Source organism: Phascolarctos cinereus, unplaced genomic scaffold (genome assembly GCF_003287225.1).
Source record: "Phascolarctos cinereus isolate Bilbo 61053 unplaced genomic scaffold, phaCin_HiC Scaffold_2;HRSCAF=192, whole genome shotgun sequence".
Classification (NCBI taxonomy): domain Eukaryota; kingdom Metazoa; phylum Chordata; class Mammalia; order Diprotodontia; family Phascolarctidae; genus Phascolarctos; species Phascolarctos cinereus.
In genome coordinates, this window is record NW_027555625.1 from 115,036,653 (window position 1) to 115,054,415 (window position 17,763).

Consider the following 17,763-nt stretch of genomic DNA (forward strand, 5'->3'; position numbering starts at 1 on the left):
CTGATTGTTAGATACTGAATAAAATTTGATTATTGTAGCCAACAGATGCAGTAGTTTTAGATGAGTTATTTCTATCATGGGAACTAATTATATAACAGAATCAATTGAGGAGGTGCTAAATATAATTAATATGTTAAAAATTTTAAAGCAACTGTGATTAAATACCATAATTAATTTTAGGATCTCATGAAGAAATACATCAAATGCCAACATACCAGTGCACATATTTGGCTTGTAATTTAGTCTGCTGAACAGTGTAGTGGTAGTATAGGAGAGGCAGTTTCCTTTCAGCATTGCACATTTAAATAAGTATAAACTTGGTATGACCCAAGTATTTGCTTTACAAAATCATATACCTAAAAAAGTTGATATAACACTAAATTTTTTAAGCTTATATTAAAGGTTTTAAAATTTTATATCTTAAATGGCAACCTTTTTTTTTTATGTGATATTCACTTCCAAATATATTTCCACCTGACAAGCTGTCCCCTTTTGGGAAGAAAAGAAGTGCAATGAAAACAAGCATATTAACTGTGACAGTGTTTGCGTTTCTCTATATGAGCTCTGACTAGCTGATAGTACTTGACCTAGACAGAATAAGAGTCCCTCAGCTCAACAAAGAGAGGAATGAACTGCATTTTCTCAACTTTTCTGGAAAATTTTAATTTAATGTTAACGTTTAAAGCAAAACTTATGAACATTGTCAGCTTATATAAAAAGTTGTAAAGTATAGCAAGTAGGTAAAATAGTATAATGGGTTAGAAAAAGTCTAGTAGTGTGAAAGAAAAGGATGTTCTGCTGTTGCTGAGCACTTAGCTTAGCCATAACTATTATCTAACTTCAGTTATCGAAACTAACTGAAGTTATCTAACTTTTTGTAAGTAATAAACCCTTTGCCTCCATTACCTTGTCTACAGAGTAAAAATCCATTTTTTATCCAAGTTTATGTATGCTCTCTTTAGATATGTAGAACAGTATTCTGAGAATGTATTTATTCACGGACATCACTATGCAGATAGACCCCAGATCCTTCCCACTCTCTGTGCTGAGCTCCAGGCCTGAGTCTTAGAATCAGTGCTTGAGCTTGAGAAGATCTTAGATATCATCTAGTCCAGTTCCCGTTTTATAGATGAAAACTGAGACCTAGGGCAATGAAGTGACTAGTTCAGGGTAACACAGATAGTAAGCATCAGAGGTAGGATTTGAACCTAGGTCTGATCAAGCTCCAGTCAGTGCTCTCGTACCCTGCTCACTGTACCGTGCTGTTAGACATCTGGACCTGGAGGTTCCATACGTATCCATAACTCACCCTATTCAAAATAGAATTGGAACTCATTATCTTCTCCCCCTAAACCCATACTTTTCTTTTCTTCAACCTCCACATCTCTGTTGAGGTCATTACCAGCATCTCTCCTTTGCCTTTTGGAGAAAATACACACTCTTTTGTTGTCACTTAAAACCTTTACAATCTGGCTTCAGCATATCTTTCCATGTTGACTACATAACACTCCCCATCTTGCGCTCTAAACTCAAGCCAGATTAGTTTAGTTATGCCTTTACACATACTGCACTCCCATACACTACACTCTACACTCAAGCCAGATTAGCTTAGTTATGCCTTTACACACGCTGCCCTCCCGTACATCAGATACTTTCACACCTCGCCACCTTTTGGGAGACCAAAACTTCCTTCAAGGCTTAGATCAAGTGCCACCTCTTTTAAAAGAATTGTTTTGATTTCCTCCAGTTGTTAATGCATGTATATATATACTTCTATCTGTGAATAGGCTTTATCCCCCCCCCCCAGTAGAGTAAAAGCTCTTTGAGGGCAGGAACTGTTTCATTTTTGTGTTTGCATCCTCGGTGCACATCTCCTGACCCGTAGTAAGAGCTTAATGAGTGCTTATTAATTGACTTGCATTTTATAAATGAGGGGAAAAGCTTATAGAGATTTGTATGACTTGCCCAGTCATTCAGGTGTTAAGTGGTAGAGCCTGTACTTGAACTTGTACATTGTTTTTTCTGCTAAAACACACTGCCTCTTTTCTAGTTGTATGCTTTTTTGGCCAGTATGGTCATAAATTGTTACTAAATATGTACTTGTACCCATCTTTAGCTCCCAGATGGCCGGATTATCAAAGTTGGCGGAGAGAGGTTTGAAGCACCTGAAGCTTTATTTCAACCTCATTTGATCAATGTGGAAGGAGTGGGTGTTGCTGAATTGCTTTTTAACACAATCCAGGCTGCTGATATTGACACCAGGTGGGTTAGGATGATTCGTGCTTTCGTGTAAGCTTTCAGAAATGGTATATTGTAAATAGTGGCTGAGCTGTCAATTGGCAAGGGTTAGTGTTTTTAAGTACAGGAAAGTAATTTCTGAAGGGTGTCAGTGAATTTCAGGCATAAAAATAGACCCGTTACGGTGGGTTGGAAGCCACTTTTTAAAGCATAGATTAGTTGACCATAATTTAAGGGATATGCACAATGAGTCATTTTTGGTAAAGTAACTGTGGAGCAGGGGGTAATAATGAGTATATATTAAAACAGAACGTTTATTTTAGGCTGGGTCTTGGCAAACAGCAAACCAAGTAGAAGACTGTCAGATGTCCCTCTAACTGACACTGTCTAATTACGGTCAATACTTTTGGTAGGGACATTTTTATCTCATAGTGGATATAATGCTGTGTTAAACTCCACATGGCTCATTTTTGTTTGTAGGATCCTAGTAGGGGTGGAAGGGCCTTCAGAGGCCTTCTCATCCAACCCCTGCTTTTTAAAAACATTCTGAACTGAACACACCAAACACATATTTCCATGTCGAATTGTGAATCTGTTTTGTAGAGCTTGCTTTTCCTTTTTAGCGTAGACTAAATTCAACATGTTGCTTTCAAAATTATCCTGCTCATTGTCTGTGATTCTTTTTGACCTTTTCTGTGTGTGTTTTTTTAAATGCTTCTGTGACTCTTTCTCTTGTAACTCTATCCCTAGCTTACATCTGCCCCTCCCCACACCTCACTCTTTGAAAAAAAGATACCCAAAACTCACAGGTGTGCTCAATTAAGGAAAATAAATCCCCACAATGGCCATGTCTGAAAACGTATGTCTTATTTTCTATTTTGAGTCCATCTGACTCCTCTGTCAGGAAGTGGGTTGCATATGTCATCATTGCTCCTCTAAAATTTCCAACTCTTTATTTTATAAGAAATTGAGGCCCAAGAAGGTTGTGATTTGTCTGGGGTCTTACATGGTAGTAAGTGTCAGGGAGGCTTTGAACCCAGCTCCTCTGATACCAGAGCCAGTCCTCTTTCCACTATACCATGTTGCCTCCTATTGTTTACCTATTTGGTTTTTTGTATTTTTAAGCATGTTTAGTATGTAAAGCATAATTCTTTACCCAAAGGAGTTTTACATTTGAGAGCAATATCACTTTCATCACACATAGAAAAACACCTAAATACTCAGTAGTCATGTGTGTATGTGTATATATGTGTGTGTGTGTGTGTGTGTGTGTGTGTGTGTGTGTGTGTGTGTGTGTGTGTGTGTAGTATATATGTATATATACTACTTCTGCATATATACACATATACATGTAATCCTCATAGCTCCCGATGCAAAATATCCACTCTTACCAGTACACAGAGTAACATACCACTTACTAGAGTTCATAATTTTGGCCCCATAACATAACTGAGAGGCTTGTTGTGCACTAGCAGCACCAATCAGTGTCTGTTAAGGTCTGTAACTAGTGGTGTTTTTCCATGCAGTATTCATGGAAAATAAAGGCTTTGCAGGATTATCTAGATGAAATCACATTAAAAGTGCACCAAGAATAATTCAGGTCAAGGCTGCATGATAGCCGCCGTGGAAAGAGCTTGGATCTGTAAGTATTTATGAAGCACTTACTGTGTTCTGGGCACTGAGCTGGAACCTGGATTTGAATTTCAGCTCTGCCACCTGTTAATTGGGGCAGACACAGGATGAAAATCCACCTCTTTCCCATGGATATGGTGGCATAGCTCCCATACTCCTACCAGTAACACTCCTGACCTGCATGTCCCTGCAAGAATGGGGTTGACGATGTTGTCCGGGTCCAGGGCAGGCAAGGATGGGAGACTGCTGGGTGGGTACCACCCAGAGCTCTTTACAGATGTTAAACTGAATGCATCGATTTCGTCGTCAGTAGAATGTACAGGAGAATGGGCACTGGCTTTGGAATCAGAAGACCCCTGTGCAGGTTCTAGCCCTTGTTGGTGACTTTCTCTCTGACCTGTGGGCGAAGCACTTCCCTTTAATTTCTTCAGCTGTGAAAGGATGGGATCAGATAATGACCTCTGAAGGCCCTTCCAGCTCTAAATTGTGATTTATAAGTTTACCTAATTAAGTTTACCTGTGTGTTCTCAGACAAGTCTTTTGACCTCTCAAGGCCTCAGTTTTCATTTCTATCAAAGGAGGGGAGGGGATGTGAATAGATGATCCCCAGCTTAAAGTTCCGTGATACTCTGCCTGAGAATACCAGATACATCAGTCACTGCAGTCCTCTAATCCAAAACTAATGCATTTTTGGCAGCACTGAAGAGAGCACTGAACTGGTGACAAGAAACCAGAGTTTTAGTCCCACTTGGATCACACTTTGGATAAATGATTTTACTTCTCTGTTCCTCTTCCTTCTCCCACTCCAACCCCCACCCTCTATCTATAAAATGAGGGGGTTGGAGGAATGGATGATTTCCTCTTGTCTTTTCGAACTCTTAAGTCTATTACTTAATTTATCTTCTCTCTAGATCTGAATTTTATAAGCACATTGTGCTTTCTGGAGGATCTACCATGTACCCTGGGCTGCCATCTCGCTTGGAACGTGAACTTAAACAACTTTACCTAGAACGAGTTTTAAAGGGAGATGTGGAAAAACTTTCGGTAAGTAGTGAGCAACACAGCTGAGGCTACTGTAGTTTTTGAATTCTAGGAAGTAATTAGGAATCCTGACAACCACTAGAGGGAGCTAAGAGCTCAGCCTTTCGGTGATATGGTCAATAGTACATCTTGGAGAGTGGAGTGACTTCTTTGTTGCATCTTCCAACCTAGGAGTGACCAGACAGGACCAAACCTTTCAGGTAGACTTCAAGGAATGTGCTAAAATCACCTGGTGACTCTGACAATGATCTTTTCTGGTTTTTTTATTCATAACCAATTCTCAGCTGAAATGACTAAATATTTCTTTCTGTGCTGTGCTTCTCTTAATTATTGATCACCCACTATATGTACTGGGTTAGACATTGGTAGCGGGGTAGGGGTAGAATAAACAAGATTTCTTTACTGTCCTTAAGACCTTTGTTATAATATTAGTGTTAAAAGTTTGTGTATTTCGGGGCAGTTAGGTGGCATAGTGGATAGAGCTCCAGCTTTGGAGTCAGGAGAACCTGAGTTCAAATCTGGCCTCAGACACGTAACACTTACTAGCTCTGTGACTCTGGGCAAGTCACTTAACCCCATTGCCTAGCCAAAAAAAAAAAGTTTGTATATTCATTTCCTCCCCCCTCCATTTCTGACTATTTGATCTCTTCTTCTCATTGATTACCCCCACACCTCCCCTCCCCCCCCATTTAAACTTGCATATCCTGAAATCAGCTCAGTTCCAAAAAACCCTCTGTTGACCTATGAATTTTTGAGGCAGCTAGGTGACAGACACTGGATAGATTGCAGGGTCTGGAGTCAGGAGGACCTGAGTTCAAATGTGGCCTCAGATGCTTATTAGCTGTATGACCCTGGACAAGTCATTTAACTTGTCTTTGTCTCAGTTTCCTGCACTGTAAAATGGGGCATACTACCTAATAGCACCTTGTTGTGAGGATCAAATGAGATTGTATTGGTAAAAAGTGCATAGTACAGTGCCTGACACTTAGTAAGTGCTATATAAATGCTTATTTCCTTTCCCTTCTTTCCCTTCTCTCCCTCCTCTTCTCCCTTCCCCCCAGTTGATGACATTATCCTCCTCCCAATTAACAGGCTTGAAAATCCTTAGTCACATTTGACTCTTCTCTCTCTCTTGTTCCCTATACCCAATTAATTGTAAAGTCCTGTGGAATTTCTTTTCATAGTATTGCTCACATCCATTGCCTTCTTACCCTTCCCACTGATACGACTCTAAGTGAGGCCTTCATTAATTCTTACCCCAAACTATTAGTTACAGTAACTTTACCACCAGTTTTCTGGCCTCTAGTCTTATCCACATAGAATCCATCATAGCTCTCATAGTTTCTAACGACTCTGATTGTATAATTCCCTTGGGGAAAACTACCTTTTTTGATCCCTCATTGTCTACTGAATAAAAACCAAATTCCTGAGCCTGGCATTTTACTCTATCTACAGTCTGATCTGGTGTGGCTTTGTGACTTTTATCCAGTCCCCTTCATGTACTCTGTGTTCCAGCCCAACTGGACTACATGATTTCCTCCAGCACTTTCAACATCTGCCTGTAATTTTGTTCTTATTTTTCTTTACTCTCTGTTCTCCTGCCCATCCTGTTTGTTAATGTTCTGTCCATTTTTCAAGGCCCACTTTAAATACTAGCCAGTCTTCTCTAATTTCTCCCTTGGTCAGAATTCAACATTTTCTTCTCTACTTTTAAAACATTGTGCTTATATCTCTCTTATTTACTTTTGTCTATTTTGTACCTTAGTTATTTGCATTTTTTTTCCTGTTGGATTAGAAGTTGTCTTTTTTTACAGGGCAAACAGGGTTGAATAACTTGCCCAGGGTCACACAGCTAGGACGTGTCAAGTATCTGAGGCCGCATTTGAACCTGGGTCCTCCTGACTCCAGGGCTGGTGTTCTATCCACTGCTCCATGTAGCTGCCCCCAAGTTGTCTCTGAGGACAAGAGATGTATTTTATCTCTATCTTTCTTCACTGCCTAGGATAGCACCTTACACATGTCAGACATTTAACGTTTAAATGAGGGAAGGGCACAAGCAGTCATTAAGTACCTGCGGTATGTCAGAAATGAGAACAAGAGATGTATTTTATCTCTATCTTTCTTCACTGCCTAGGATAGCACCTTACACATGTCAGACATTTAACGTTTAAATGAGGGAAGGGCACAAGCAGTCATTAAGTACCTGCAGTATGTCAGAAATGATGTAAGTGTTTTACAGGTGTTATTACATTTGATCCCCACAAGAACCCGAGGAAGTAAGTGCTTCTGTTATCCTCATTTTCCAGTTGAGGAAATTGATGTGCATAGAGGTGAAGTGACTTACCCAGGATCACCCAGCTAATAAGTACCTGAGGCTGGATTTGAACTCAGGTCTTCCTGACTCCAGGCCCAGCACTGTGTCCACTGCACCACCTAGCTGACATTGGGCAGATTACTTTGGGTCTCAGTTCCCTCATCTATAAAAATTATTTCTAAGGTTCTTTGCAGTTCTGAGTAAAGATTCCTAGGTCATAGGTCATAGGAGAAAATATGTTTAAGATCACCAAGCGAGAGTATAGGGTAGGGGTTCTTAACCAAGGGTCCATGAGCTTGTTTTTAAAATATGTTTGTAAGTATATCTCAATGTAATTGGCATCCTATGTAGTCGTTTTACATTAAAAACAACAACAGCATTCTGAGAAGGGGTCTATAGGTTTCATCAGACTTCCAGAGGGGTCCACGACATAAAAAATTCAAGAACCCTGATGTAAAGAAAAGATGAGGCCACACTCTCAGAATGTGCCTGCACTTAAAAGGCTAGGGAGAACAGGGGAAACCAGAGATATTGGAATAGTTAAAGAGACATGAAGAGAGAGCCAATATCGTGCATGATTGCTGACTGCCTAGAAACCCAGGAAGCAAGACTTCTAGAAGTGGGGATTGGGCCGCTATGTTCAGCATCACAGAGAGGTTAAAAAGCATGAGATCTAAGAAAAGGCAATAGGATATGGCTGTGAAATCATTCCTGTGTCATAGTCTCTACTGCACTATGTAGTACTTCATTATATATTATTTGTTGTCCAGTTATTTGATAATTTTTCTTTCCCCAACTAGACAGAAGGAAAAGGAACCTTTGAGGCCATCTTTTCCAACTCCTTTATTTTACAGATGAGGAAACTGAGGCCCAGAGAGACTTGCCCATACATACCGAAAATCACAGAATCAGGATTTGAGCCCAGGTCCTCTGACTGCAAACCCAGTGCTCCTTCTGACCATGCTGTTGCATTTTTGTATCTTTCATAGCCCCTAGTATAGTGCTGGGCTGATACTTAATAAATGCTTATTGATTTATTGTCTTGAAAAAAATTAATTGAACAGGAAGACCTGAGTTCAAATGTGAGCTTAGACACATAACACTCACTAGCTGTATGACCCTGGGCAAGTCACTTAACCCCAATTGTCTCATCCCCGCCCCCCCCCCCAAAATTAATTGAAGATACAATCTTAGAAGACTTCTTAGGTTAAGCTGTATATTCTAGAAACCCAGTTATTTTTGAAGTAGTCTCGCTGTATATATTGACTGTTATCTTTGAATTAAATGTTAGTGCTGGGGATACTTCCATTAAGATGGCCACATGAACAAAAACTCTGGTCACACCACCAAAGAGTATGTAGGGAAAACCCTTTAAAATACCCACTGAAAAGGAGACTCAGCAGGTGCCTGTTACATCTATCACCATTTGCTTCCCTGGTTCCACAGGGTAGGAAGGGATGGAGGATGAGCACTGATGTTGCTTGCTGCTCTCAGGCTGGTCTCTATTGGCCTATCAGGCACACCTGCCAGTTCTTTGAGTTCCTTAGATGATGCTCACTCGGGCCAGGTGGCATTATCTCATCTGGGAGAGCTAAGTACTCTTGTTATTTCTTTACTCATCTTGGGTATCCATTCCCTGTTATCCACTTTTGTTTTCTCACTTCATTCCTAGAATCATTCTTTGCAGAGAAAACAAAAAATAGGAGTCTAGTAGCTGTACATTCTCTTCCCTGTTGGTTATCCTTTCTATCCCTTTTCCCCAACATAACTTTATTTTTTAAAATATATTTTTATTTAGTATTTTATTTTTCCCCAGTTACATGTAAAATACTTTTTAACATTTATTTTGAAAACTTTGAGTTCCAAATTCTCTTCCTTCCTCCCTTCCCACCCCCTTTCGTTGAGAAGGCAAGCAGTATGCTATAGGTTATGTACAACATAACTTTAGAAACTAGTTTTGTTAACCATAGTTTTTCTCTTTCTCACTTTGAACTCATTCTCATCTTACACACTTTTAATACTGTTCTTAGGGGATTATACTGTGCTTTTGAATTCGTTCTCCATTACCTGTCTCTTGACATGTCTTTTTAGGTTCCCTGTGTAGCCTCATTAAGTCTGTGGACAACACCCCCTTTTCCTTATCCAGTTGTTTTTTTTCTTGTTATGTCTTTAGGATTTCCTTATTGAGTCCTTCCTGGGCTGACTCCCTATAGAGTTTTAAACCATAGGATCCTACCTAAATTCTTGTGAAATCTTTCTCCCCAAATCTAGTGTGCACAGCAGGCTCTGTGCAGCTTTCCTGTCTTCTTTCACACATTTTAAGGTGAAATGGTCATTGCCCTGTCCCCAAGGTTTTGATAGAAAGGTGATAGTGGATCTGGTGACAGACTTGGAGTCAGGAAGACCAAGGTTTGATTAGCCCTCTCCCCAAGGTTTTGATAGAAAGGTGACAGTGGATCTGGTGACAGACTTGGAGTCAGGAAGACCAAGGTTTGATTACTTCCTTTGATGCTTACTAGTTGTGTGATCTTGGGTTTTATTATTTAACTTCTCTCAGCCTTAGTTTCCTTATCTGTAAAATGGAGGTGGTAACTATAGCACTTCCCTCACCAGTGAAGATCAAATTAGATAATATATGCAAAGCATTTTAAAAGCCCTAAAGGGCTGTGTAAATATTAGCTATAATTATTTACAAAGTTCCTTTTTGTGTATGAGAATTAAGACCCAGAATAAGACTTTTTCCTTGTTGGTCCCTTCACTTGGAAGGATGAAACTATCATTAAAACATACCAAGAAAGGACTTGCTATTCTGTATTTGGCAGAACTCCAGTAGCTGTCCACATAATTCAAGTTCTCTGTCACTACTATATCATTTCTCTGTGCTACGCTTATAACCTATTTCTTAAACTCCACATATAATTCCTTTTTCTGTCCATTTGTCTTATAGCGTACTCCACAGATAAAATTGCTTTCATTTCTCTTTCTATTAATCTTCATCCAAATGTTCCTCACTATGTTCCTCCCTTCTGGTTCCTGGATTCCTGCACATGAACAAACTCGATGTGCAATACTACTCCCTATTGCCCTTCTGAGGAGTATGCTTACGTAATGAGTGTTATCTGGAAGGGGGAAGCTAGCTATTCAAAGATATCTAAAGGAAAATAAACAGTCTAAATAGCCATCATTTGAATAATGGCTGAATAAGCTTTTCTGTATTGATATAAAGTAAGTTTACTCCTTGGCTTTCATTCTGTTGAGGGGTGGGGTAAAGATAGTATGTCCACATGCAAGATCAGACATGAAATAAATAGAAAATAATTTTTGAGAGGTGGACTAGAATTCTTAACTTTTTTTGTTGTCCTGGACCCCTTTGACGTTCTAGTGAAGCCTGTTGAGTCCTTCTTCTCAAAATACATAGAATTACAAATCGAAACCAATTAAATGGGAATAGTTATCAAGATATAAAATGAACAAAAAAACCCCAAAATCATGGGACCCCAAAATTAAGAACCCCTGAGCCAGGTGGGATTAGTAAAGGCTTCATGAAGAAAGTGATGCTTGAGCTGAGTTTTGAAGGAAGGGAATGGAATTCTGAGAGGGGAATGTGAGGAAGATGAGAATTCCAGGCAGAGTATGTGAGGAGCAATGAGAAAGTCATTTGGTTAGTTGGAAAGGTAGATACTGCAATTATTCCTTTATCTACACTAATATGATCGACCTTTGAATTGGCCCGGATCTCTTACTTCTCAGCTTACATTCTGTGAGGGGAAGTAGCATAGATAACATCATTGTCATCATAGCTAACATTTATATAGCCTCTACTCTGTGCTAGACATTGTCCTGAGAACTTAAAGATATTATCTCATTTGATCCTCACTACACTCCTGCAAGGTAGAAGCTGTTATTAGCCCTATTTAACAGTTAAGAAAACTGAAGCAAACAGATTAAGTGACTTAACCAAGGTCATACAGCTAGTAATTGTCTGAGGCCAGATTTAAACTTGGGTCTTCCTAACTCCTGGGGCAGCTAGGTAGCACGGTGGATAGAATGCCAGACTTGGAGTCAGACACTTACTAGCTGGGTGACCCTGGGCAAATCACTTAACCCTGTTTCTTCATCTGTAAAATGAGCTGGAGAAGGAAATGGCAAACCATTCTAATATTTTTGCCAAGAAAGCCCCAAACAGGGTCATGAAGAGTTGGACACAACTGAAATGACTGAACTTCCTAACTCCAGGCCCAGCATTCTGTCATTTTGTGCCACCTCTCTGCCCCAACATGAAGTATTTACAAAATATACTGGAAATAAATACAAAGTTAGGGAAGCTGCTGTAAAGGGCAATACCCAGTCCCCACTGGACAAATAGTAAACAAATATGAACAATTTATACATTGTGAATAATCACTTAGGTCATAAAGAAGTGCAGATTAAACCAATTTTGAGATTCCACTAAATAACATATAGATTGTTGAAAACTACAAAACTTAACAAAATTCCCCCAGTGAGTAGGATTTTGTTATATTGTTGAGTGGACTACATAATGGTAAACTCTTTATGTAGAGAAATCTGGTATTTCACAATGAAAATTACGAAAGTGGCCATATCATTTTACTTGGTGCAAAAATACCTCAAGAAAAGCTACATAACCAGCATTTGAGTAATGGTTGATTAAACTGTTCTATACTAAAACAATTAATGCAGTACTGTAATACAATTTAAAATTAACTGAGATATATAAACAAGTTTGAAAAGACATGAAACAAATGAAAAGAGAATAGTATAAATGCTGTATAAAAATATGTTCTAAAATATAGATGAAAAATGAAAGGGGAAGTAGAATAATTAATAAATAATTTACATTTCAAATGTAGAAATTTCTTTTTAAAAGATAGTTGTAAATGTATGCTAATTAGGTGGTTTTTTTGTTTGTTTTAATCTTGGCTTTGGTTCTGAGTCTTCATATCTCCAGTGCCCAGCATTGTGCCTTGATTATTAGGTAGTTAATAAATACTTTTTGACTATGCTTTTCTCCCTCCGGACTTAGGAGAGATTTCTTTTGACAAGTTGTTTAGATTAAATTAAGTATTTGAAATATTGTTCGCCGTTTTTTTTTCTATTTGTCTATCCTGTCAAATTAAGATTCACTATATGTGTGACAGAATGAATAATTTTAAAAGGTAATTAGTTGATTTGTGTTCCTCTTTTCTTTCCACTGTAGGAAATAAAAAGACATCTTTAACCTCATTTCTTTCCAAATGATGATTTGGAATAACATTTTATTTTAACAGCAGGAGTTTTAACTCTTACAAAGAGTGTTTACTCTTTTTAGTGTTTCATTTATTTGATTGTTTCATTCAAGAGCTTCCAAAATTTGAGTTTACAATAATAATAATAATAATAATAATGATAGCCAACTTTTATACGGTGCTTACTATGTGCTGAGCACTATGCTAAATGCTTTACAATTAGTATCTCATTTGATCCTCACAACAACCCTGGGGGTTAGGTGCTATATTATCCCCTTTTTACAGATGAAGAAGCTGAGGCAAACAGTGGTTAAGTGACCACCAGCTCAGGATCATACAGCTAGTGAATGTCTGAGGTTGGATTGAACACAGGTATTCCTGACTCCAGGCCCAGTACTCTGTCCATTGCACCACTACCTGCATCCATAGTTTGCTTTTTAGTAGCCCATATTTTAAGAACTGTTTCATCTTATTTCTTTTAAGAACATTTTATTTCAATTTGGCTCTGTAGAAAAAAGAGTTTGGATTTTTTAAAAATCAGAGCATCTCAGAGGCCAACTAGTCCAGCTTAAATGTGTACAAGAAACTAACAAGTATCACCAACAGTTGACACCAGTGGTCATCTTGTCTTTGAAGACACGTGGTGTGGAGGAACCTACTACTTCCCACGGCTGCCCACTCTGCTGTTTTACATTCCGTAGGCACTAATTGTTTCAATTGTATTGCACTGGGTAGATGTTTAATTGAATTTCTTTAATTGTTAGGAATTTAATCCTTATTTAAAAAAAAAACTCATTCTGCCTCTCTATACATTTTCTACTCCTTACTCTTCTCATGCCCCTTTGGGGATAAGCTGGACATGCCTGTTTCCCTCTTGAAGTGCATCTTCATACACTTGAAGACAGCCACTGCTACCCCTTCAAATCTCCTCTTCTCAGGGCTGGATGTCCCTAGTTCATTTAGATGGGAAATTCCCTACAATTTACGATACTAATTTTATTTCTTTGCTCATTTTAGAAATTTAAGATCCGCATTGAGGACCCACCTCGCCGAAAGCACATGGTGTTTCTGGGTGGTGCAGTTCTGGCAGACATCATGAAGGACAAAGACAACTTTTGGATGACCAGACAAGAATACCAGGAAAAGGGTGTTCGTGTGCTGGAGAAACTTGGTGTGACTGTTCGATAAACTCAAAGCTTGTTCTCATCACATCTTTAAAGCTTTCTTTTTTTTCCCTTTATTGCCAATCTTTGAACTCATTCAGCTACATGACATGGAAAAGGCCTCTCTGTGCCCTTTGACTCGAAAGGTCAGGTTTTGTTCTGATTTCTCTGGGAAGCTTTGTTAAATGTTGGTTAATGTGGCTAAATTTGACTATTTAATTTGACCACTTCCCTACAAACAAAACGTGAGAGCTAAGGGGCCTGTCTGTTGCATTGTTCCTTCTCTGTAGGTATTTGGATAATTTCTGTAGGCTTTTTATTTTCAGTTTACTGCTATAATGCTGCTAGCTTTTGTCTTCAGCACACCAGGTGGTTTGCCTTTCTTAGCATAAGAAAAACTTTTACAGCAGCTTTTATATCCCATTACTTTTGTGGGGGAGTTACCTTTGCACCCTTTGTAGCCTTTCTTCCATAGTGTGTAGCTTAAAGCTGTCACTGCTACTACTATAAATACCTTAAAGCCTTCCATGTTAATGTCTTGGGGAAATATCTGCCTGTGAACTAGAATGTTAAAGTTCTTCCCTCCCCCTTCCTCCCAGGGTTAGTGGGGATGTGGGGGTGGGAATGAGTCGAGAGGTATTGTGTTTTGGTTTTTGAGCTGTATATCTTTTCTGTGATTATATAGGGTGAACTTTATTTACATTACTTTATTTTGTAGGCTTTCTATTTTAATTTTGGTATACATTTCCATATGATACAAAAAGCAAGGGTGGAATAATATCTAATCCATTTCCATATGGTTTAACCCTAGCTTAAAAAATTTAAAAACAACTCCAAACCATCACCATCCTGGGACTGGTTCCCTAGAATTTCTCAACTGAAAGATGATTTTAGTAATTCTAAATACGGAGAAAAACATTACTTTAAAAACTGAATTGTAAAATTGGTTATTTTTTAAAGTGCTTTTCTTTATTTCTGAAGCACTCATTAAACTTTTGCGATGGCAGTAACCTGGTGCCAAGTACTGTTCTTAAAAAGTGGAGATTTCCTGTAACTGACCAGTGCTGATATAAATAAAACAGGCAGATACGGTCACTGGCGGTAATGAAGAAGAGATACCTCTTCTTGTTGGATTAAAAAATAGCATTGGGTTATGGGACTTGTTGCCAGTTGATAAATGCTCATTCACAAGTCATTTTTGCTGGTCTTGATTTGATACTGGGAAGGGGGCAGGATGAAATTCAGTTGTTTGAAATGTTTACAAAAAGAAAATCAAGATTAAAAATCTCTAACTATTGAAAAAAATACTTGTAGCTGCTAACTATCATCCATTTTTTATGCTTGAAAAAAGAGTTGCTGTTTTATGTAAATGCATAGCAGGCTGCTGCCTGTGCTACATCATTTGTATAAAACTACACAGTGGTTCTTAGTATTTATTGGAAATATCGAGTAATATCATGCAGACGAAGTTCTTTCCAAATCTGTTGAATAAAGTAACAGGAAATTTTATCACTGAGTAAAAAAAAATGAGGATTTTGAAGACCCAGAGCCTTATTCCGGAAGTAAAATTCCACTAATAGTGATGTTTAAAGAGAGGGGATAAGGGGGACTGGACCTATGATTCCATTGTATGGGGAACTCTCTTAGGTGAGGATCCTGCCTCTATCTATGACAACTTGGGGAGAGTTGCCTAGAGCACTGAGAGGTTTAGTGACTTCTCCAGAATCACACAGATCTATCAGAGGCAGGACATGAACCCCCAGGCCTCCTGGCTTTGAGGCTATATGCCACACTGCCTCTCATTTCTTCCACCAAAAAAAAAAATAATAATTTTTTCCCCCCTCTTTTGGGCTGACTAAAACCAGAAAAATTGACTTAGTCCTATATTTATGAAAACTTAAGCAAAACCTTCTGTTTAAATGAAACAAGTACAAAAAAGAGGTTAGTTATGCAGCTGATATTTTCATAATGATGATTAAATTATGTTTACCCTTAACTTGGAAAAAGACAAACTTGCAGGCATGCTGGATGTGCTTTTCAGTACCTTCACATAGCAGTAGGTAATAAATTTTAGTGGTATTGATATGAAGTATTTTAGATTCCTAAAGTTTTATAAATGGACTTCATTAGGGTAGAATACTCATATAAATACTGCATTGTCTTGAGCACTGGCCATGGCAGAGGATCCACGTTTAGGAGAAGTACTGGTTGCTATTTTCAACATTAATGGAATAACTCTTTTGATCTTTGGACAGTAGTGTATCCATGGAATAAATAAAAAAACAAAATGAATATTCTTTTAAAAAAATTGTTCCTTTGAATTTTGAATTGAAAATTTTCATCATAATACTTTAAATTAAAATAATACTCAATGAGTAATCCCTATCTACATATATTATATAATCCCATTTTAAAATCTGCTTCTTGTGAGTTGAATGAGTACACTTAGAAATGTCTTTTTGGGTGTCTCTGTTTAATTGATGTTTTTGTTGTGTCAGATAAGGTTCCCACAGGGAAGTTTCCAACTGCTTCCACAGCTTAAAACGGAATGCTGCTGTGAAAGAGAACTGGTTTTGTCTTCTAAAGACCACAGTCGCTCAAATTTATAATTATGATGCTTTAATTTGATTTTTTTTTATCTAGAATTTGCTTATGTCTTTGACAGTTAAAGGGTTTCTTAGGGTTACATCCTACTTTTAAACATCTATCTGCTTTAAAATCACACCAGACCTAGGTATTTAGGATGTTAACCCACGTAAACTAATAACACAAAAGCGTTATTAGAGTTCTGAGCAATGTTAAAATATCTGGAAAGCCATTTGAGAAACTGTCAATGGATATTTCAATAGAGTTTTGAATTTAATTTGAGCACAGGCCTTTTTTATTAAAAAATAAAATCAAATTTTTCAGAGTTCGTTTGGTTTTAGTCTTATCTTTTGATAATTGTGTTTGATTGATTGCATTTTGTTTCATGTTCATTCATGTTTTGTTTTGCTATATTGTGATGAGTTGAGAACCTTTAAGAAGTATGTTATGAAAAGGACTAGACTAAGTTTTCCTGTGACTGCCACTTTCCCACTTGTCCAAACCAAGGGAGTGAAAATTTTAACCAAGGTAGACTATGAAGATTATCAAAGTGCAGATAAATATTAATCTTCTACAAAGCTTGGATGACATACCTATTTTCAAGGTTTGTTGGCTTTCATAAAGGCCCTGACAGTTCAGGCTTTAGAATGAACTGAATTGAGAATGACTAAAGCAGCCTTGAATATATCATGTATAACTAAACAGCCACATGATACTCCCAATTAGGATTTAGTCAGGATTGGGGATGGTGGTGGTAAATGTATGTTTTCCTTTTATTTCTCCATATTTAACCATCAGCCACTCCAATAATGTTCTCTCCTCCATCTTTAAATTCCTTGACCTTCTGTTGTTTCCACCCTATGATTCTCAGCCTTGGTTGAATTCTGCTGTGCCTTCTCCTATCCCCAAGCAAATCACAAAGTCCTGCTAATGGAATCTACTACAAATGTATATTCTCTGTAATCAACAGGGTTCTCCTACATTGCAATTTTTTTATTCACTTCCTTTGGACTCTATAATATACTTTCTTATCATGCACTTTCTCTGTTACCTTCAGATTCCCCCCAGAGCCTTCTTTTACATTGAGCAGACAATCCAGCCTCCTGAGATGTTGAAGACATCTCAGATGAACTTCAGCTCCACTGCTGTACCTGTGTCTACAACCCATCTTCATCCTTCCGTCTAGTTTAACACGTTGATGTACTGATTGCTGAAGCTAACCCCACCACCAGTTTCCTGATACTAATTCCCCTCTCATCTCTGTGGCCTTGTTTTAGCAACTGTCACTTTTTTTCGTGAATCTTCAGTTTCTCTCTTTCTACCCTTAGCTCTTTCACATATTTTGTCTGGTCTTTACCATGCTTAGAAAACCTTACTTGACCCTTCTGTCTCTTTAAGCTCTTATCTTAGCTCTTTACCCTTTAGTGCCAAGCTTTGAGAAATGATAGTTAATACTTCTGCCTCCATTATCTTACCACCTGCTTAGCTCATTGCATTCTTACTTCTGTTCCTGCCACTATCACTAAAATCTAGTAGCTTTCTG

At 38.1% G+C, this 17,763-nt stretch overlaps 1 protein-coding gene across 1 annotated transcript in view; it reads left to right on the forward strand.

Annotated features, from left to right (window-relative positions):
- Nucleotides 1-16,545, forward strand: part of ACTR2 (actin related protein 2) — a 64,002-nt gene extending 47,457 nt beyond the window's left edge. Inside the window, exons 7-9 of the mRNA XM_020985425.2 lie at nucleotides 2,117-2,262; nucleotides 4,782-4,914; nucleotides 13,489-16,545. Coding sequence (XP_020841084.1) covers nucleotides 2,117-2,262; nucleotides 4,782-4,914; nucleotides 13,489-13,659 — 450 coding nt within the window. The 3' untranslated portion in view covers nucleotides 13,660-16,545. The remainder of the gene's footprint in view (nucleotides 1-2,116; nucleotides 2,263-4,781; nucleotides 4,915-13,488) is intronic.
- Nucleotides 16,546-17,763: the final 1,218 nt, after the last annotated feature.